The 23,085-nt window shown below is 40.5% G+C and overlaps 2 protein-coding genes across 2 annotated transcripts; both read left to right on the plus strand.

Annotated features, from left to right (window-relative positions):
- Positions 1-9,735: 9,735 nt before the first annotated feature.
- LOC139464545 (sodium-dependent glucose transporter 1A-like) lies at positions 9,736-13,475 on the plus strand. The gene is made up of 3 exons (XM_071246066.1): positions 9,736-9,933; positions 11,176-11,461; positions 12,430-13,475. Exons 1-3 carry the CDS (start codon positions 9,766-9,768, stop codon positions 13,473-13,475), a joined length of 1,500 nt encoding a protein of 499 aa, XP_071102167.1. The 5' UTR covers positions 9,736-9,765.
- An 8,953-nt stretch (positions 13,476-22,428) lies between these two features.
- Positions 22,429-23,064, plus strand: LOC139465066 (uncharacterized). Its single transcript, XM_071246764.1, has one exon. The coding sequence runs from the start codon at positions 22,429-22,431 to the stop codon at positions 23,062-23,064; it is 636 nt and encodes a 211-aa protein (XP_071102865.1).
- The last annotated feature ends 21 nt before the right edge of the window (positions 23,065-23,085 follow it).

Consider the following 23,085-nt stretch of genomic DNA (forward strand, 5'->3'; position numbering starts at 1 on the left):
TGCGAACGGCTGCGCTGAGTCTCGGCATTTTCGAACTTGAAGAATGTTGACAATTGAATGACAGATTATTGGCTTATGCTTGTCTTTTTATAGCCACTCCACGAGTTACGAATGCCATAACTTGCACGTGCATTTTGCTTTACTGTTTTCCTCCACGACATTTTTGAACAAGTGTGAAAACAATGCCGTTTAAGACTTTGCAAATCGACAATGGCTGCGTTTTGACGCACCGTTTGTCGAATATCAGGCCACGAACATTTTCCAATAACATATATCCAATTTATATACCGGATTTTTATGTAGCCTTGTTCAATAAACTACATTCTACATGTGCGTTTCTTTTTTTGAAGAGTGTATATCCAATTTATATACCGGATTTTTGTGTAGTCGGGTTCAATGAACTACATACTACCTGTGCGTTTCTTTTTTTGAAGAGTGTACATCCAATTTATATACCGGATGTTTTGTGTAGTCGGGCTCAATGAACTGCGTACTTCCTGTGCGTTTCTTTTTTTGAAGAGTGTACGTGTGGGGCATGGGATGGCTGGAACCTCGGTTGAAACTGTACATGGTCACTGCCCGTCTGTGGTGTAGACTCCAGCGCATGCCTGTAGATAGAATTGTGTATAAGTTTCACAAGTGGTCGCTCGCACGGGGCTAGTCCTGGGAGTAGAAACGTGTTTTTACTGATTTTGGATTGATTGATGTTTTAACTACTACCTGCAGATCATATTCCTGGGTTTTGAACAATATTGTATCCTAATTTATCGGCATTGATAAACGTAACGGGTTGCAAGGTATTCAGGTAATGCCTAAACTCAGAACTTATAAACTGTTTAAGAATTATACGCTGAACCCTTACCCAACAATACTCAACTACCGCGCCATAAGAGATCCGTCCTTGCTCCCTTGAGATGTGGAGGGCACGGATGGACCAGTCGTCTAAGGTGCCGCGATTCGCTGTGCAGAGTTGCGTCCCTTGGGCACACCAGAAACTTCTGATTGTGGGTTCGGATGCCAGTTCACCCAGATTATGTTTCTAGGTTTGTCAAACCATACCGTGCTCGTGGATTTCACAGTAAACATCTGAGACCTGCATCACTTCCGGCTTTCCTCCCACATTAAGCTGACACGCCGTGATATAACTGGAATACTGTTAAAAGCGGCGTTAAACCCAACTCACTCACTCACTCACCTTGAGATGTGGCTCCCTCAAGTTGGAGATACAGTACAGTAACCACCCAGTCCCAGCAAACCAACGTGTTTGTATTTTTCGTTCAGATGCTGTTGAAGAATAAATTCCCTTTTCTATTTCAATGTTCTTTAATATGTTCACCCGCAGAAACTATTCCAACATTCATAATTTATATATTTCATTTTTTTTAAATGTATTTATTTATTATATTTCCTTTATTTGTTCCTTCTCTATGGTGTATATAACGCTAAATTGTGTATATATACTATTATTTTTTTATACCTTATGTGTATGTAATAATAATGTTTATATCAAGATTTTTTCTTGATATAACTCTCTGTCATAACCCGTTTAGGTGTTTTAATGTATCATGCTCCGTTGACTTTTATTTTCTTTATGTACAAATGGTGAGACACAAATGCACCACTTTGAATTGTATTGTATTATATTGTAGTATCACATTTCCGAGGTCCCTTTGATCTATTGTTATTTTTAGACTCCATTGTCCTCCCCAAAACCCTCCAAAATGCCCTCAGGGGGTCCATAGGTACGGAAGCCTTTTAGGGACATTTGTTTTTAAATTTTTTTCGATACTATCTTAAAATATCAAGACACCAAGTTGAAATTTCAAGTTATATTGAAATTTCAATATGATTATCTTGATATTTCAATTCAGTATTTATCTTGAAATTTAAACTTATTTTCTTAAATATTTAACATAACATCTTGAAATTTCAATTCACAAGTTAGTTCCTTGAAATTTCAAGAAAAACAAAACAAAAACAAATGGCCCTAAAAGGCTTCCTTACACAGGGGGCAGAGCCAGACCAACATAATATTACATCACCTACTTAGCATGGAAATTCGCTGGTATCATTCTGCTATCACTCTGGCTTAAACTGTTAAGTTAGGGAAGTGAAAAGGATAGGCCGGAAGTAAATAGTTACCGTGCATAATACATTAGCAAGAATTAACAATGCGATAACAACTGCTAAAATTAAACGGCCGAATAAAAGCGGAGGAAAGAAACTTGTGTTAGCTGAACCACGAACTTGTTTAGGTTATATCGGTCCGTGGCTGAACTCAAGTCAACACGATAGCTGTATACATGTATGTATTTACCGAACATTAGTAAACAGTTGTAGTTATTCAATTTTAGATGATATTTTTTATTTCAATAAAGTAAAATACTCTTCTTCGTAGAGATCCGTACATGGGATTAAGGCCCAATGTCGTTGTCATAGAAAACGGATTTCTTCTCCAACCTGTCACCAGTATGACGCTACGTGTTTTCTCTGTTATGTCCGGTGGACTTATGACGTATTCGTGTGCAGTGTTGGGTAAGCTCACCCGGGCTGGTCATGTGACAAATTGTAACTGATGGGTAACAGTATAAAGGCAGCGACCTGCGCAGTGCCGCGAGCACGGAGAGACAGAACTGGATACGGGCAGTATAAGTTCACAGCTGGTAGGTGTCGTTGCTTCCTTTACTGCTAATATACTGTTACACGTGCGTAAGAATTGTAAACTACATGTTATGATTAACAGACAGACAGACAGTTTATTCAGTGATTAAGGCATCAAGGCCCATAGTACAATGCAGATTGGATATTAACATTTGTCACGTGATGTACATGATTTGATTTTAAACTAAGTTACACACTCCTCATTTTAAAGACATGTTTTAAGAAACAGCATGGATCATATCGGGATTTTCAGAGTTGAGCAGATTTATCATTAACTGATACATTTACATTTTACATTTAAATTGTGCAATGGAATTCTAAGTTTACAATAAGCTCTTATTAAACTTTTATCATTTAAACAAGTTAAAAATCTTTCAGTTTCATGTCCTCAGATCTTTGTTTAGCGGTAGCAAGAACTTAGATCTGAATTTAATGAGATTGAGGAGGTCCATGCCTTTAGCAAATAATAAAGTATCCGAAACTTTCTCATCTGCACTTCGGATCCGTTGACATATGTTAATATATATCAGATGAGGGGCGGTCGGGTAGCCTAGTGGTTAAAGCGTTCGCTCGTCACGCCGAAGACCCGGGTTCGATTCCCGACATGGGTACAATGTGTGAAGCCCATTTCTGGTGTCCCCCGCCATGATATTGCTGAAATATTGCTAAAAGCGGCGTAAACCCTTACTCATTCACTCACTAATATATCAAATGAGTATACATACCTGGGAGTTAATGTTAGTCATACATTAAATCTGGAATAAATGAATTCAAATTCAGTTGTAAAAGGTAGAAAAGCACTTCTTGGATTACTGTCAAAGCTATCTCAATTTGAACGGGCTCTTATTAAACTTTTATCATTTAAACAAGTTAAAAATCTTTCAGTTTGTAACAATGATTTTACTTTGCTGTAATTGATAAGATAAATGGATTCAGAAATACACTGATGCCACTGTTGACAGTGATGACAGTTATGATTAACCACGCCATACAATGCATATATACCCATGTCGGGAATCGAACCCGGGCCTTCGGCGTGACGAGCGAACGCCTTAACCTCTTGGCTACCCGACCGCCCCTGAACATTATGAAGAGGGAATGAATGGCCACAGATGCTAACGCCCAATGACCAGTAGACGCCCGTCTATGTATACACTGGGGTACGCGTGAGGAGTCGCAAGTCCTATTCCAACAACCACGTTTAACAATAAATGCGTCATGGATCAATGTATGAAGTTTATTCTAAAGTTTGTCGAACGTTGCACAAAGTAGCGCTTTTCTATATACAACATTTATGAATTAAACAAAATCGGATTGATTCAGATTTTATTCGCGGCAGTATTGCTTATGTTGGCATATTGAACTGACATTCTATACAAGAATGTTCCTCAATATAAATATAAAACACCAGTGCAAGAGAATAACCAGTTTTGATAATCCCCCAGATTCCATTTTGCATGAAGGGCAAACAGTTGCGAAAATAATATGAATCGACCTCTGAAAATCAGTGTTGACACCAGGTGCTCGCGAGAAGGGTAAGCATGTCCTGCCCTACAGATAGAAATATTTCTTCATCCTTAAAAAAAACCCTTCAATTGTTCAAGTGATATTACGTTCTACATCATTACGCCTTGCAACGTCTCACGAAAATATGGGTTTTTATAACTTTCAGTATTTATTGTTGATTCTCCATAAACTGAGAGGCAAAAAAAAGTATACCAAGTTTATTTGTTATATAATTGAAAATTGAAGGAACTGTTGTTATATTTGATCATGTCTATTTAACCATCACTCATTCCTGCAAAAGTTTCTGAGCATTAATAAGTGGCTGGGTATTGTTGTGTAAAAATATAACTGGTTCTATGAAAACTGGGATAAGAGATATTTACGAAGTTATTAATACTCCCAGTTGTGATTTTGTCACTGAAACAGAAACTGAAACCTTAGACGTCCCAATCTTAGTAAAATCAGATCTTAGTTCTCGCTATCGTTAAACAAAGATCTGAGGACATCACATTACGGGTCACGTCAGAACGACCTTTCATCCGACCAATCAAAGCGTCGCTTACCAGATCATGAAAGTGACAGTCGGAATGTGTTTTGTAAACATTGCAACCTCGAAAACGTTAAAACGGCGTATTCGACTGATTCCGTCAAAATTATCGTCTCACTTCCGTAGGATGAACATTTGAACGGACGAGGCGTTGCACATGCAATTGTAACCATATTTTAGATATTCCGGATTGTTCTTTTGTTTAGTTTTCAAAATTTAATTCGAGAACTGTCTGAAATGGAGGTCGCCAGGTTGAAACAAGTGCCGTAAAGCTCGAGAAAGCTACTTTGTCATTGGCTGATATCGACTTCTTGTTATTCATTTCAGTGGTCGGTCAAAGTTCGCGAAAGGTCGTTCTGACGAGACCCGTAATGGGATGTCCTCAGATCTTTGTTTAGCGGCAGCAAGAACCTAGATCTGATTTTAATGGATATAGTATCCGAAACTTTCTCATCTGCACTTCGGATCCGTTGACATCTGTTAATATATCAAATGAATATACATACCTCGGAGTTAATGTTAGTCATACATTAAACCTGGAATAAATTAATTCAAATTCAGTTGTAAAGGGTAGAAAAACACTACTTGGATAACTGTAAATGTTTCCCCAATTTGAACTGGGGGAACGGGTGGCCCAGTCGTCTAAGGCGCCGCGATTCGCTGTGCCAGAAACCTATGATTGTTGGTTCGAATCCTGTTTCTAAGTTTGTCAGCATCATACCCGTGCTCGTGGGTTTCACGTCTGAAACCTGCATCACTTCGGGTGAATACTCGGAATACTCACTCACTCACTCACTCACTCACTCAATTAGAACCGTGCCACCTAAGCCTATATTTTCAACTTTTTGATTCACAAATATTACAAAGCTTTCGCTTTGGTTCCGAAGTATGGGTTTTTCAGAGGATTGAGTCTTTTTTTGTGGATATCAAATATCAAATATATAAAAATCTCCCCCTCCCCCTCCTATATAAATATATTGTATTAAAATTATACGAGTATCAACATGTATATATATATTGTGTTAAAATTATACGAGTATCAACATGTCTATCATTGACCTTATACTAGTATATGGGCCGGGGGCCTCTTTGCAAATAAACATCACACTCTACATCAGATTGTGTGAAAATTTTATTATTCACCATTTATATTAATACCCAGCTTAATACCCGCATTTATGCTTCGGGTCGATGGTCATGAAAAAAACCCCACACTGAATGAATTTCTACAGTGATATTTTTTAATTAAAAGAAGATAACAGCTAAAGTCGTCCATATAATCAGTACAGGCACATGTCCATAGCTTGTAATGATCAAGTAAAGAATCTTTTGTTACCGAAAATCGTCGCTATGTGGCTGAAATAATGCCGATGCGACGTTAAATTTTAACTCACTCGCTGTCGCCGAAAATCGAAGATGGCTGTCAATGTTTCTTTCAAATGTCCATTGCTTATCTGTGCTTAGCGCCCCATTGACGATAGTTCTGTGCAAAGCTCTTGAAAAGTATGAAACATGAGGTACCAGACATAATTAGTTCTGAAAACATTACTTAATTTAATTACTTAATCCTTCCTCGAGTTATACCTGCAAAAAACATAGGTGTTAATACACACAAAGAAAAAAGTTAAGCACACCCCTTTTTGGGCATCATGGCATGGGATGACTGACCACAGGAGCTGGGCGATACCAATGTCATCGGATAGAACAAACATTTGACAACAAATAAAGAAGATATTGGTGAGTTGTGATTGAAATTTACTGACAAAAACATCATGGTAACACAGGTACTGTTTTTGACCTTAGACAATACCTAAAAAAGTATGGAGCTACAAGATTAAGTAAACAAGTTACGTTTGATGTTTCATGTGAAAATGTTCCTTAAAGTCTCTAATTGATATGACACGTGAAACAGATCAGTAGCGGGTATATAACCGCCACGTGCCCGGATGACGCATTCCACCCTACGTCTCATGCCTCTAGTCAGACGTTGGATCTGTTGATGGGTCAACAACAACCACTCCTGATGCAATGCTGCTTCCAATTGGCGTAAATCTTGTACAGGCGGATCTCGTGCCTGTATGCGCCGCCCCAGAATATCCCAAACATGTTCAAGGGGGTTCAAATCTGGGCTCATTGCTGACCAGGGTAGAGTCGTTATTACAACAGTCGGTTTAATGTTCCTGGGGGTGTAGGACGTGTTCCGGTGCCTCCAAACTCTCGTTCTTCTATCAGTGACGTGGAGCAGAATGCGACTTTCGTCTGACCAATGGATCCGTCTCCAAGTTCTCAGATTACAGTTCTCTCGCGCAATACACCATACTAAACGAGCAGCTTTGTGGTGATCTCTCAACAAGGGACGCTTTATAACTCGTCTAGCCCTCTGTCCTGCTGCTTTCAGACGGTTCCTGGCGGTTCTGGTGCTGAAACGACGATTGGGCAACCACAGCTGTTTCAGACGAGTACTTGTTAAAAAAGGATCTCGGCGTATGAGACGAATAAGGTCCCTGTCTGCGCGATGTGTCGTCACAGAAGGTCTTCCGGATCTGTGACGGTCCTGTACATCACCGGTCTGAGCATGTTTCTCGACTAAACGGCTTAACAGTGTGATGATACCCCAAATTCCGACCAATGGCATTACAAGACATTCCTGCATCCGATTATTTGCTATCTTGTGGCGTTTGATAATCGCCTTCGTGCCATGGTCACACAATGTCATGGAATAACTGTTTAACCGAGCTTAAGAAAGCAATTTTAACGTTTGGATATACTGCTTTTAGAGATACTCGAGGGTAGCAAGCTGCACGGGCATACCATGCATGGCACGTGAGCGTTCGTCACGCATGACTGATTACATCATCTCGAGAAAACATATTTCTTCCCGTCATTGTATCTTTCATGACTGTTACAAATGTTGGGACCAAACAATAATGAAATATAATAGGGTGTGCTTAACTTTTTACTTTGTGTATTTATTCACATATATTGGTGACAGTTCCGAATCCGTCAAGGCGAGGAGTTATCTGTATTATATATGTTGTCAGCCATAATAAGAATGGAGGTTACCTAGAGAAATAAGAATAATTGTTTTTAGGGAGACTTGTTTAGCCTTACATACTTTTCCTCTTTTTTGGTCCTGTTATAAGTGAACTACTCCTCTTCCTCCTCCTCCTCCTCCTGCTACTGCTACTGCTGCTACTACTACCACCACGACGACTACTACCACTACTACTTCTACTACTACTACTACCACTACTACTACTACTACTACTACTACTACTACTACTACTACTACTACCACTACTACTACTACTACTACTACTACTACTTCTACTACTACTACTACTACTACTACTACTACTACTACCACTACTACTACTACCACTACTACTACTTCTACTACTGCTACTACTACTACTACTACCACTACTACTGTCACTACTACTACTACTACTACAACTACTACTACTAGTACCACTACTACTACTACCACTACTACCGGACCCGTGAAGATCCGGGGTAGAATAGGTCCTCAGGAACCCATACTTACCGTAAAAGGTGACTATGCTTGTCGTAAGAGGCGACTAACGGGATCGGGTGGTCAGGCTCGCTGACTTGGTTGATGCATGTCATCGATCCCAATTGCGTGGATCGATGCTCATGATATTAATCACTGGATTACCACTACTACTACTACTACTACTACTACTACTACTACTACTACTACTACTACCACGACTACAACTACTACAACTAGATTGTTAGGGGCGGTCGGGTAGCCTAGTGGTTAAAGCGTTCGCTCATCACGCCGAAGACCCGGATTCGATTCCCGACATGGGTACAATGTGTGAAGCCCATTTCTGGTGTCCCCCGCCGTGATATTGCTGGAATATTGCTAAAAGCGGCGTAAAACCATACTAACTCACTCACTAGATTGTTAGTCGCAGACAAAATAGGCGCTCATAAAATGTTCGGGTGATACTCCAACGGCAACTCGTAAAATGGAGATACCTCTCTCAGTGCTTACAATCAACGTTCCGTTCCAGGGCCTGACACCAGCATTGCCCTCCCGGCCAAGACAGCTCCATTCACTTCCGGAGGATGACGACATTGTTCAGGTCGCATCCGTGAGGTAGCCGTTTCTAGAAGGTTGTACCTATATAAGAGCGTGCCATGGACCCTTTCCACGATCAGACCTGCGTGTTATGTACTGCCCAATGCGGACGAAATCGTGAAATCATATACTGTTCTGCTTGCTTCAAACACTGTTTCCAGGATTCAAGAACCGTTCCCATGCATCAGTCAAGACCTTCGACTGTGACAAGTTCTGGACATTCGTCTACTCACTGGAAGCGCCGAGGATAATGTAAAGTCTGCCGAAAGTTGATAACTGTAAACAAGACAAGCTCCTCACAGCGGATCTCTCTATACAGGGAGAGTAACGTAGGTGTCAAGCGCTGCGACGGACTTTGGACTAACAAGGTGAGGTGAAATTGGGTTTAACGTCGCGTCCAAGATTATTGCACTTATATAGCGACGTGCATGTACGTGTATGTGTTTGTGTGGCTGCTTGTACTAGTCCGGACTGATGCCGATTTAGTGCTAGCTCACTGAGATACCATGCCGCAGTTTAACATGAATACCCCACTCAGACACAGTATACTGACTCCGAGCCGACCAGTCCTTGTTTTGGTCCCTTAATACCGAGCGCCAGACAGCGTAACCACAAGTACCATCTTTTAACGTCTTTTGGTATGACGCGGCCGGGAATCGAACCCCGGACCTTCTGCTCTCCGAGCGGACGCTCTACCACTAGACCACTGAGGCGGTCCTTGGACTAACAAACAACCACTAGGGAGGTCACTCTAAATCAAGGCCACTGCCACAACACTATATGAACGCCTGAATTACCTCTCACAACAATCACCAGAAACAAAGTTACAATATACACAACTCACATCCACTTCCACACACATCCACGTCTGCACATTGTTGTATTGTGGGTATTATTATTTCAGTGGTCGACAGAGAAAGGTCTCTCATATTTCTACAAGATGGCTCCAGAACAGATACCAATGATTGGAATAGGACAGGATGTTGCCAAGCAAAGAGCGAACGAAACAGAGGACCAGGAAGAAACTATTTGCACAAGCTGGAGAGACAAAATTTACAGGAACAAGTTCATCTACACCGTCTACCTGGCCATAGCGTTCGGAATGTTGGTAAGTAAACCGGACATGATTTGTTTTGGTATTTAACTAAACGACTGGCATGAACTATCTCACCCACACACATTAAGCCCCATAGGCTTTTAGCTTATGAGAACATATTCTGGATTGTCAAGAGATTGCCATCTTCCCGAGGCAAGGGCGTTTAACTTACTATGAAAGTCTAGTTTCCACCCTTGCCGAACTAGGCTGGAATTCCTGAGTTACATTTTGGCTGGACTAACGAGTCTATGCATTGTCCATCAAAACCGCGCGACGAACTCAACATCCGGTTCGCAACAACATGGATTTCAACGTGTAGATTTCGGTCGACTGCAGGATTTGGAAAGCATGTGTCCCACCAACAGGGCAAATCTTTTCATGTTTATAATTAAGGTGCTCAAGTGGTTTGATGCACTACTAGAGGTAAGACCTGTTTTATTACAATATAGATCTTGATTATCGAACAGTTCGTCTTGACAGGGCGCAGCCATTTTGTTTAAAGCAAATGCAGGTGATACGAGAGGTAGAATCTGATCGGTCAGTTGGAGGGACGTAGAAGGCCACTGGTGGCGCTAAGATCGAGGCTGGAAATTCCAGACTAGTTCGGCAAGGGTGGAAACTGGATTTTTATGGTCAGTTGACGCCCTTGCCTTTGGGAAGATGAGAGATGGCTGTCTGACAGCCATTTTGAATTCTAATTTGGATGATTTTATCAAATGTGAATCAAATATTGTCAGAAACACACACAACAAGTTACAGTCACAACAACAACCATCAAATAGTACAAACCCTGAACAAATTTTGGCCGCCCAATCTAAATGTATGATGCATGGGTTCTTGATCCAGTCAGACGCCAGCAATGATTCACCTATATTTTACTACCTCCTCCATTCGGAACTTTCACAAATGAAAATCTACACAGGACACATAGTCATTCGGTGGAAATGCTATGGCGAAATATCTACAATTATGTTTTTATCCTCATCCAGATCTTGTCCTTTTAGTTCCCTTTTAAGGAACAGGACGCGACCTCCTATGGAGGTCTCCCGAGATCTTAATGCAGAGAGATGTGATTTTAATGAGATCGTTTACATGCTGCCAAGATATAGCTCGGACAGTGGTGTGCTGCAAAACAGCATTCACTCACCCACAGCTTCAAAAGCTTAAAGCGGTTTCACTCTGTAATATTCTCCAAGGATCAACCGTCTAATGATAAACTATGAGTCCGATATTAGTATGTTTTGTACCCACCAGGGTGTGTGTATCGGACAGAGAGGACCCTCCTTCCTTGACCTTCAGATAATCACCGACACGGACGTGGAGCGGGGATCTGCGTTCTTCACTGCGGGATCCGCCGGCTATCTGGTAGGGTCTCTCGTCAGTGGCTTCGTGTACGACAAGTTCAACAAGGTGCTCACGATGTTCTTCTTTGGGCTCGGCTTGGGCATCAGCACAGGGATTCTGCCGTTCTGTTCACTCTATGGCTTAATGGTGGCCATCCATCTCATCACAGGGGTATTCATGGGCGGAGTCGACACATGTGAGTTGAAATCTTCAGGGATCATCCTTGGTTGCCAGTATGATACAATCATAAGCCCATAGGAATTAGGATATTAGGAGTTTGGATGTTTTCAAACATTTTTGTCTAAATATACTTATAAATAAAAGTGACAAAACCCTTTCCATATTGATAATAAATCTCTGCTAAAAACTAAGCCATGAGCACTATCAACAGTGAAAAGGGGCATATTCTGCCTCACCAGTGACAAAAGTCACAAACACATGCACAGGCGAGTCAATTGTTCACCGAAAAACTACGAGAAAAATGTCCTCCATATGTGTACCATAAAACATTTTGAAAGCTTTACTGAGGCCTTGAATGTTGTAACTTGTGAGCAAGTCTCTCTTTGACATCTTGGTAGAAGGAGGATGCTGGATTGTATCTCGAAGGCTGTGAAATGTAAACTCCAAGGGCTGGGGCAACAGGAATATTGCTCGACATGCAGGGGATGTTTACTATTGGAAAGTTGAAGTAATCCCTCTTGACAGACAGTGTTGTGGAGAGTTTTTTGTCACTCTAAATCTCTATGCATCAATCTAAATATAAAATGAGGCGGTCTCACTGGTCTTATGTGTTAATATATTGCCATGTTGCCATGGACACTAATTGTGCTCCACTTCTTATAGTGACATGCTTTTAATAAGAAAATTAGTAAGAAGTAATACTTCTACTCAACAAATGGTAGTGTAAATTGAAACCTTTTCCTGATCGGGTGATTCTGATATTTATGTATTTTGTCAACCCTCTCCTGTCTGAAAAACGAATAACGAATCTTGTCCTTTAATTAATATGAAGACGTTCCTAAAAATACTCGTCTCGTAAGACAGGTTTTCAGAGCTGATGGGGTGTGATGTTTTGCTTGGTTTGACAGTATGTTGTATTGTTGTAATACCATGTTATACATAGTATCATTGATGCCATCTCTCAAGTCAGCTGACGTGTTTCAGGCGGGAATGCAGAACTGGTTCGTACATGGGGAAGCAATGGACGCTCGGCCATGCAAACAGCTCATTTTGCATTTGCCTTTGGTGGAGTTATCTCCCCTCTTATGACCAAGCCCTTCCTGTCGCCATTACCAGATGTGATCAACGCTACAACAGCTCCACCCAATGTTGGGTTCAGCGGGATGAATATCACAGTCACCTCAGCTTATATATCCTCCAATTCAACTTTGACCCCAACTGAAGAGAAACAAGCAACAATAGTATTTTATGCTTATTTATTTTCTGCTGTATTGACGACGTTCTTTGCTTTTCCATTTTTGATAACTTATTGTCATGAAAAATCTCAGACGCAAACTGCAGGGGAGGCCACTCCGGGGCCCCCAAACGTGTCATGTGCTGTGTTCATCTTTACGATAGGAATGATATGTGTAACCTACATGCTGTACTGTGCTGTCGAGGACAGCTTTGCAGCGTACCTGATGACATTTGTCGTCAAACATCTACACTGGAGCAAGTCTAGAGGAACGGAATTAACATCAGTATATTGGGCATCCTTTGCTGGGGGAAGATTTCTAGGTATCTTCTTCGTAAAATTTCTCGCTCCAGTCAAGTTGCTATTTATATGCTGCACTTCTTTAATAGCATCGCTAATCACTTTTCTTGTTTGTGCGCAGTACGATAAACCTGTAGGCATTTGGATCAGTTCGGTCACAATTGGACTGTCAATGTCTGTTTTCTTCCCAACAGGGTTGACTTGGACGGAGGAAGAGTTGTTAAATATGTCTGGTAGAGTTGCATCCGCTATTTTGATAGCTTCATCTTTGGGGACGACTGTTAACCCCATAATTCTGGGGTATCTTATGGATGAACACAGTCTCATGTGGTATGCGTATCTCCTCACGGCAGAAAGTATTGCATGTCTCCTCATGTTCCTCATACTTCTCATCTACGCTCGCACGTTCCTGAAAAAGAGGAAACAGAGCGCTGATATGACAATAGAGGTAAAAGCCAATGGTTTCTCGTCACAGGTTGAAGAAAAGTTTCTGTGATCTGGTCCAAACTGGATAATCTGTCTAGTAATGCAAGACTCATTGCCACTGCTGTTTTTTGTCTATACCATATTTACCATGATAAGTGTTCCGGGCACTTATAAATATCGGAAATGGAAAACGAAGAAGGGGGATCCATGGGGTTGCCATGGTAATGGAATCTAAGGACCCCTTGCATTTGTAACATCTGGATGTCACAAGGACTACGTATTTGAATTTCATTCTTATTTTTCAACAAGGGAAGCCCATACGCAATAGGCAGTGTCCCATATTTAGTCAAGGACGTTCCTCAACCATTACCCCATTCTGTAGAAATTCTTCTCTTTGAAGTGGACAGTTACTAATAGATATTATCATAACCAAGACGTTGGATTTGCTCACAGTTTTTAAATCGCTTATATCCGGATCAATTTGTGCCTTTATTCAGCACCTTCAAATCCAGCGTTACAAGCCTGAATGCATGTGCTTTTTACATACCTAGTCTGAAAAAAACGTACCTGCCCCCCTCCCTGGCCACTGGATAGTGTTACACTTGCCTTTGCTTGTGTTTGTGATGGGTGCCACAGTCGGGGCAGGATAGGCTCACCTTTTTTTACACTGATTCATAAACACACATGCTCATAATATAGTCATAATAGTACAATCGACTCGGATTGTGACAGTGATTTCTTGTGAATATGGAAAGGGGTCTGTCACTTTTATTTATTGAAATGCTTCTCAATATTTTGATGATATTTGGACAACAGGAGACTTTCGTCCTTCTTGGCATAATCCCATTGTGTTCCCATATCAAAACCAGGTCAGAATCATACAGATCCATCTCACTATCGACCTATTTCGTTAACTAGCTGTGTTTGTAAAACACATGGAACACATGGTCAAAAATCGACAAGTATGGTTTACAGAAACCAGTGATCTTATTACCAATATTCAATGTGGTTTCAACAAAATTGAAGTACAACTGACTATTTGGTTTGTTAAGAGTCATTCATTAAAAATTTCCTTGTCAATAACCAGCATTCACTATCAATCTTTTTTACCTAGAAAAAGCTTATGATACAACATGGCTGTTTGCCTCATTTTATATCACAGTTTTTAACAGGCAGGCAATTTCAAATTCGTGTTGGATCAACCATGTCTGATCATTAGAATCAGGATCAAGGTAAATATACACAAGGCAGTTGTTTGTCTGTCACATTGTTTAGTATAAAAATCAAAAGTCTATCAAAAGTGTTAAATGACTCAATTGATGGGTCATTGTTTCTGGACGATTTTAATAATTCAAGAGTTAAAAATATACATAATATTGAAAGACAATTATTTGTGTCTTTATAAAATTCATGTGGTCACTTGACAATAGTTTTACATTTTAAGACCAATTGTACACATTTCTGTCGAAAATATAAACCTCATAAAGACCCGAACTATTTTTAGATGACACTCCAATTAAGATTGTAAAAGAAGCCAAGTTTTGGGGATTACCTTTCGACCATCATTTGACGTTTTTGCCACATATTAAATATCTGAAGACAAAATGCCTGAAGGCCCTAGATTAGATGAAAATCGACTCAAATTCACAGTAGGGAGGGGATCAGTCAATCCTCCTTCCCCTATATAGATTACAAATATGTTCTAAATTGGAATATGGCTCAATTGTGTATGCTGGAGCCTGCAAGAATAATTTAAAAAAACAAACTCGATTCAATCCATCACCATGGACTAAGACTGTCTTGGTGCCTTTTGAACATCTATTGACAGCCTCTATGTGGAGGTTAATAAACCTTCTTTAAAACAATGCAGTACTAAATTGTCTCTTCAATATATTACTGAATTACGTTCCCATCCCTCCAATCCTGCTTATGACTCCGTCTTTAATCCCCTCTATGAAGAACTCTTTCAGAAGAAACCAAAGCTGGTTCATCCACTTGAAATTTGGATCAAATCTCATATTATTGCTGCCAATCTAGATCCGGATATCATCTCTCCTTCCCGGCATTTATCTACTCCTCCCTGGCAGTTTTTAGACTTTTCCCTGACATGTTCTATAAAACCTGACACAAACCAACTAGTATGTCAATAGGAATATGAACAACTGAGAAATAAATACGATACTCACCATTCAATCTTTACTAAAGGATCCAAATACGGTAGCAATGTAGCAGTCACTGTTGTTGGATCAAAAAATATATCTTCTAGAACTAGAGTACCAGACAATAGCTCTATTTTCACTGCTGAGGTCAATGCTATTCTTACAACCTTGGTATATATGCAAAGACTGTCTGCATGTAAACAGTATATCATCTTATTTTATTCTCTTTCTTGTCTTCAGGCACTGAATAATGTATCTCCGACTCATCCAATTAGTTTATAGATTTTGGAACTATACAATGATTAAGTCTTTGAAAAGTATTTAGAAGTGATACACATAAGGAAGAGAATTTATGTATGCCAACATCTTCACCCGATGAGTTTGAAGCATGTATTTTCTTTCTTGTCCTCAGGCACTGAATAGCGTATCTCTAACGCATCCAATTATTTTAGAGATTTAGAAACTATAAATGATTAAGTCTTTGAAAGGTATTTAGAAGTGATACACATTAGGAAGAGAATTTATGGATGTCAATTTCTTCACCTGATGAGTTTGAAGCGTGTATTTTCTTTCTTGTCATCCAATTATTTTAGAAATTTTGGAACTATACAATGATTAAGTGTTTGAAAGGTATTTAGAAGTGATACACATAATGAAGAGACTTTATGGATCCCAACGTCTTCATGTATCATGTAACCTCAACAGTGTAACTGCAGAGGAATGAACCAACTTGGATGAACCCAGTGAGTTGTTTGCATCTCTATCAATTAAATATGTTGCGCTAATCACCTATGGATTATTTCAACACACCATTGTTATATTATGTTCATATTGATTGTTGAGCTGTTTGCCATGTTACCGAAGTAAATGAATAAGAAACCTTCACTTCTCCTCTTGTTTTTTAGTTGAATGGATGACAAAGGCACCAAAGGCTGTAGCTGCTGAAATATTGCTCGACCTGAAATGTTGACGTCATCCTTTTTGTCACGCAGACAGATTTTTGTCACTCTGAATCTTTATGCACACATAAATATGAAACAGATGAGGCATTTTCATTGGTCTCTTTTATTTCTAGTTCAAGTGGGTTAAACAGTGGAAGGGAAATGGCTATTTGACTGTTATTGAACTATATACTCAGTAACAAAAGTTTAGCAACACCATATTTAAATACACAAAATAAAAAAACTCAAAAGAGAAATGTTTTTTTTTATTATCTTGACCATTGTGTTATTCAATGTGACATTCATGAATGTTCGACACATTTGTGACAGCAATAGGAGAGATTAGGAAAAGTCACTCAAAGGACATGGGGGTTTGTTGACCATTTTCACACATGACTGTTACTATCCCTCAGTAACGAGTGTGACGCCCACCCATGCTTGTTGGAGGGCAAGGCCAAGGTCCTGAATGTTGTTGACGTTAGGATGGTTCCTTCTGAAACGTCTCCCAAGGATATCCCAGGCGTGTTCAATGGGAGCAAGATCTGGAGATCTAGCCGGCCAATCGAGGACATCAACGATGTTGTTGCAGCAGATTCTGAGTCAGTCGAGCTGTGTGGGGGCGCGCATTGTCTTGTTGGAAGATGTGTCCAGGGTGAGCTTTCATGAACGGTAGAACCACTGGCGTTATCACCTGATCGCAGTACCGTTGGGCAGTCGGAGTGTTGTTCAGCACAATGAGTGTATTCCTCCCCAAACCGTTACACTTCCTCCACCATATCGGTCATGTTGAATGACGTTATTAGGGTCAAATCTCTCTCTACGTCGTCGCAATACGCGGGCTCTTCCATCCGTAAACCGAAGGCAGAAGCGGGATTCATCTGTGAATAACACTTGTCTCCATTGTGCATGGCGCCATCTTTGATGGATCCGTGTCCAGGCGACTCGGTCTTGGATGTGACGTGGCGTTAAGGGGAGGCGTCGAAGTGGACGTCGAGCCCGCAAACCTGCTGAATGTAGGCGATTACGGATAAGCTGTGGATGTAAACGTGTTCAAGTTGCGCGATGAAGTGCTTGAGCAAGTTCTGGTGCACTGTTTAGTCAATTACGCCGTGATGACGTCACTATGTAGCGATCTTCCCTTGCTGTGGTTTTACGGGGTCTACGGCTGCGAGCTCGATCTTTCACGGTCCCAGTCTGTGCACCACGTGTCTGTAGACGGGAAATTGTGCTGTAAAGCACATTAAAGTGTCTCCCAACTTGTCTCAGCTCATCCCTGCCCTTAACATGGGAATGGCTTCATGTCTGGCATTTTCAAGCATTCCTCTGCATCGACCCTTGATTTAAATAGTGTAGAGTCCAGTGTTTTCCTTTCAACAATGAGTGCCTCTAACGTTTCATCGAGGTTTTATAGCGATTAATGAGACGAGATTCACGGGAGTCCCGATGTATAAATATGTATGTGAATAAAATCACGTGAAATGCACGTGTAAATTAGATGTCACTAAAAATCAGCGTAACTTGGTGTGTTGGTGCGATATGTTCTCTTCGTGAAGTCAGTGCATTAGTCCGTTTCTGATATTTTCTCATTTTCAAATAATGCTCAAGATTTGGGTTCTGCTAAACTTTTGTTACTGAGTATATATCAGATCATCAATATACCTGAAGCTTAAGTGAAACGTCTTGGCCAATTTGCCTTGTTTTGATTTGCCAATCTGAGAAGAAATTCTGATTCATATGCATAAAAAAAACAGATCAACAAAAGAGGAGCGCAATTTGTGCCCATGGGATGCCTACTTCTAGCCTAAATGTATTTTTTCTAAAGTTTAACAAAGATCTTTTCAATGTCAAGCATTTCACATGTTGTTTTCTCAGTAAACTTCAGAAAACATTTAATTTCATTTTTGACAATTGAACCTCTGAAGACTATGAGTAGCTAAGTACTGGCTATTAAGGGTAACCATGTTGAGTGAAAAATGCCGCATGGCTCAAGGAATGAATTTTGTTGCGTGGGATAGTCATGTACTATGTCAAAAAATCGAATGTTTTGACATTATTGAACTTGGTCCTTTTCTGAGATTGCAAAAAATACCGGCAAATCCTTGGAGCTTTTAAGAATCCACATGGTATTAGTTCCATACTTTCTATGGAAAGTCCTTCCTTGATTGTATTGAGGATTATGGTAAAAGTTTGAGACAGGAATGTTGTGGTACATTAGTTGGACTCAACAATATGTCTCTCTTTGTGTGGATTTGTAGGGAGCTTTGAAATCCAGTACAAAAGAGTTTTAGAGTCATGACAAAAGTTCATGCATGGTTTTGCCAGATTTCTTCCTCAGTTAAAATACTGGCCTTACATGTGTAATTTTTTCATATGTCACTCACACCAAATTCTGTGGTCAAACAATTAATGTAGTGATGCGTAGATATCATGGTGATGTTATTCAATCCTTTGTCAAGTAGGGCACCCAGACTGGCTGGAACAATTTGAATGGGTCCATTAGTGTGTTCGACCAAAGACAACATGACACACTGACTTAACTCACTATCAACAGGTTCCTCTTCTCTTTTGGTTCATTTTCTGTATGTTGGTTTGTTTGTTGTTTAACGCCCACTCAGCAATATTCCAGGTATATGACGGCGGTTTGTACATAATCGAGTCTGGACCAGACAATCAAGTGATTGATATCATGAGCATCGATCCATGCAATCGGGATACGATGACATGCATCAACCAAGTCAGTGAGCCTGACCACCCGATCCTGTTAGTCGCCTCTTACGACTAGCATAGTCGCCTTTTACGGCAAGCATGGGTTGCTGAAGACCTATTCTAACCCGGACCTTCACAGGCCTTTTTGTTATGTCCTCAGACAGCATCCATAATGATGTTTTAAAGTTGTGATCCCAATCAGTTGGAGCCTACTCACGATATTTTGGTCCATATTTGAATAACTTTCTAAGGTGTTATTGTCAATACAGACCAGTAGGGTGAGAACGTTACATCATGAGCTGCCAAGTCCACATTCTGCAGCACGTTCTAATAATTGAACAACTTTGATGAAACTGTTGGTGCTTCCGAAAATTGAATGACTGCAGTAGCCAACGCATGGTGTTGTGGACATGCCAAACATACACTGCTACTTCTTTAGTGAGGGTACATTTAAGTATACGAGGACTGGTCAAAAAGTTCTAAGCCTGACTAACTTTCAACTATGGGCCATAACAAAGAGAACTAGTCAATGTAGTACTTTGTAGTACTAAGTGCATTTGGTCAGTTGAGGCCGTTTGTATATTAGTGACGGCCAGTTGAAAGTGATTGGGGTCAAAATGGACATAGAAATGAATCCGAGCAGTCATCAAGTTTTTGGCTTTTGAGAAAAGTACTCCTCAAGAAATTCATGACGCATGCCACAAGTGTATGGGGATAAGTGCCCTTGCTTTTCCACTGTTAAACGTTGGGCAGTTATGTTTAAGGCTGGGAGAACAAGCCTTGATGATGACCCTAGGTCTGAACCTCCCTCAAATTCCATCAATGAAGATTCAAGCAAGGAGATAGAACAATCTTCACAGTCAGATAACCGTATTACCATTGCTGAACTTGAGGAAGGCACAAGTCAAAGCCATGGATGCATTGAACATATTATACATGAACATTTACAGATGAATAAGATATCTGCTCGTTGGTTGCCAACATTTTCAGATCTTAAGGAAAAAAGAACTGGCATTGCCAGAGACAATGTAGAGCTAATTGAGGAGGATTTTGTCAAATTGAAAAAGAGATCAGTAACGGGTCCACCACAATGATCCCCTGTCAAAACGTCACTCCATGGAATAGTACCATTCCACTTCTCCAGCACCAAAGAAATTCAAGTCTTCAAGATCAGTGAAGAAAGCTATGGCCACTGCTTTCTGGGATGCAAAGGGTGTGATCCTCGCTGATTACTTAAAAGTCAAAGACGATTACCGATGCCTACTTTGCTGCTTTGCTTCATCACCTGAAAGATTCTATCAAAGAAAAGCTATGAGGAATGACGACTGCAGGAGTTCTACTATTTCATGACAATGCCTCTGCTCACAATCTAAAGTAAAATTGAAAACACTTTCACAATTGTTGGTTTTGTTTTTTATGCGTAGAACCTTTTAACCAGCAGTCACATAATATCATAACAGCATATACATGTATACTGAATCAACGAGCCAGGTAATATGCTAATTGTATCTAGAGAATTCTCCATTGCAATAAAAGAGGCATATTTAATATTATATTCCAAAGATGGCTGAACATGTCAAAACAATACAGGATCAGATTCTATGAAATCAGATCTCAGATGACAATTTATGGACTAATTTTCTGTGAAGGCGACGTTTCGGGCTAGATCCTTATATCGTTATCAAGCATGAATGAATGATGAACATGGTACAGAATATATAAAGTAGGTGGAGGATTAACAGTAACAACAATTGCATTGATGTCAGCATCTCATAAGGAAGGTGAGGTGTTTGATGGTTTGAATGTGTTTCTTCTCTAGTCGGGTGAGGCTGTTGATGGTGTTGAGAACCACGTCTCCATGTAGATGGATGAATTGTTTGATAGGCATTACTTTGAAGCTGGCCGACGTCAAAGTAGACACATTTATGGATAACAACAAGGCGACGTTTCTGTGTAGATCCTTATACCGTTGTCATCAAGCCTAAGGATGAACATGGTACAGAATATATATACATGTAGTAGGTGGAGGATTAACAGTAGACTATCAGTCTGATTAACTGAGGGGGTATTATATCCCGTCTGCTTATGATGATCTAATCAATTTTTATCCAATGAGATTGTTCCACTATTTCAATAAGTATCCAGTCAGCTTGTTCATTTATATTGCTAAATTCAAACAATACTCACTGTTCCACATTTATTTTCACCCTGAAACACTCCTTACATTTCTCGACTTTCTAAAGGATTAAAAAATGCAACAATGTGGGCATCTATTATAATGATCCAATTGTCAGAATGTTCATCCTGCACATCTTATGTGAGTAGTATTCCTGAGATGACGTCAAACTGCCGTACACTATTCTCGTCACGTTCAAATACATAATACATATGCGATTACACGTGTTACATTCCAAACTCCCCGTAGGGCAGTGTGTTAGTTATACGGCATCAGGACAGCACTTCGCGATGACATCGAGCATTGTGTTCATTATATATACTTGACTTTGTGAGTTTACCAGAGACAAGGGGGTAGACAGAGACAGGTAGGTAGGTACCTTTATAAAAACATCTTGTATTTCCAATAACAAGTGTATTTTATGCATAAGGGAAACATACCTAATCATAATATAACGCAGTATGACTTATTTGATATCCGTTGTATAACCTTAAACTCAGTATGATTTATTTGATATCCGTTGTATAACCTGTAACTCGGTATGATATATTTGATATACATTGTATTACCTTTAACACAGTGTACTTTGATAAGTACTCGCGGCGAATAGCTGTGATATCTCTGATGCGACGTAAAGCAATATTTATTCACTCATTCCTTATATAAGTGACGGGGGCACGGGTGGCCCAGTCGTATAAGGTGCCGCGATTCGCTGTGCAGAGTTGCGTCCCTTGGGCACGCCCGAAACCTATGATTGTGGGTTCGAATCTCGGTTCGCCCCGATTATGTTTCTAGGTTTGTCAGCACCATACCCGTGCTCGTGGGTTTCAACGAAGTGGTAAACGTCTAAGACCTGAATCTCTTGGGCTTTCCTCCCACATTAAGCTGACACACCGCGATATAACTGGAATAATGTTAAAAGCGGCGTTAAACCCTACTCATTCACTCACTTATATAAGTGACGTTTTATATGAACAATGTGCAATGGCATGGTATTATATAATGTTCCCTGTAATCGTATTACAGCATTTCAAGTTGGAAATGGGACTTAGGACTATATACCTCGTCCTATCTTTCGCCATTTTGATGATTCAAGGGGAGATAACTCTTCCATGTCCATGCGCCAGAATGAGGACAACCCCTGTGACGGAGCAACTCGCCACCACTGAAAGCATGAAGGATGTGGTCGAACCGAAACGGAAATGGAACCTCACGTTCTCGGATCGACCACCCCTGTTGTTTGTGGGACTTGAAGGAGAAACCCACGAGTTCTTATGTTCGGGAGAATCCTCCATCACCATGGCTACCACAACGTGGCAAGTACCCAATCATGTGACTATCTCAATGATGAACGATACCTCATCATACCGAAGTGGAGTATTTATAACACCTAATAACTCGCTCGTGCTATACAAAATGTCGACCAATCACCGGGGTCGTTACATATGCCGGTTGTCCTTTGATGACGTCATAGCGGAAGCTCCAATGCAGCTCATGGTCGTCGAGGCAGATATGAGGAAGTGGACATTAAGGGTGATAATAGGGGCAGCGTCCCTGGCCGGATTCTTAGTGACGTATGCCGTGGTCCACCTTGGCTACAAGGTGTACTTGTGTAAGGCCAGTGGTCAGTACCTTGACCCCGACTTTGGTGCGCAAGTACCTTTGCGACAGTTGTAGATCAGCCGGATGCAGTACTGT

This window comes from Haliotis cracherodii, unplaced genomic scaffold (genome assembly GCF_022045235.1).
Source record: "Haliotis cracherodii isolate W230 unplaced genomic scaffold, xgHalCrac1.p SCAF_17, whole genome shotgun sequence".
Taxonomy (NCBI): Eukaryota; Metazoa; Mollusca; class Gastropoda; order Lepetellida; family Haliotidae; genus Haliotis; species Haliotis cracherodii.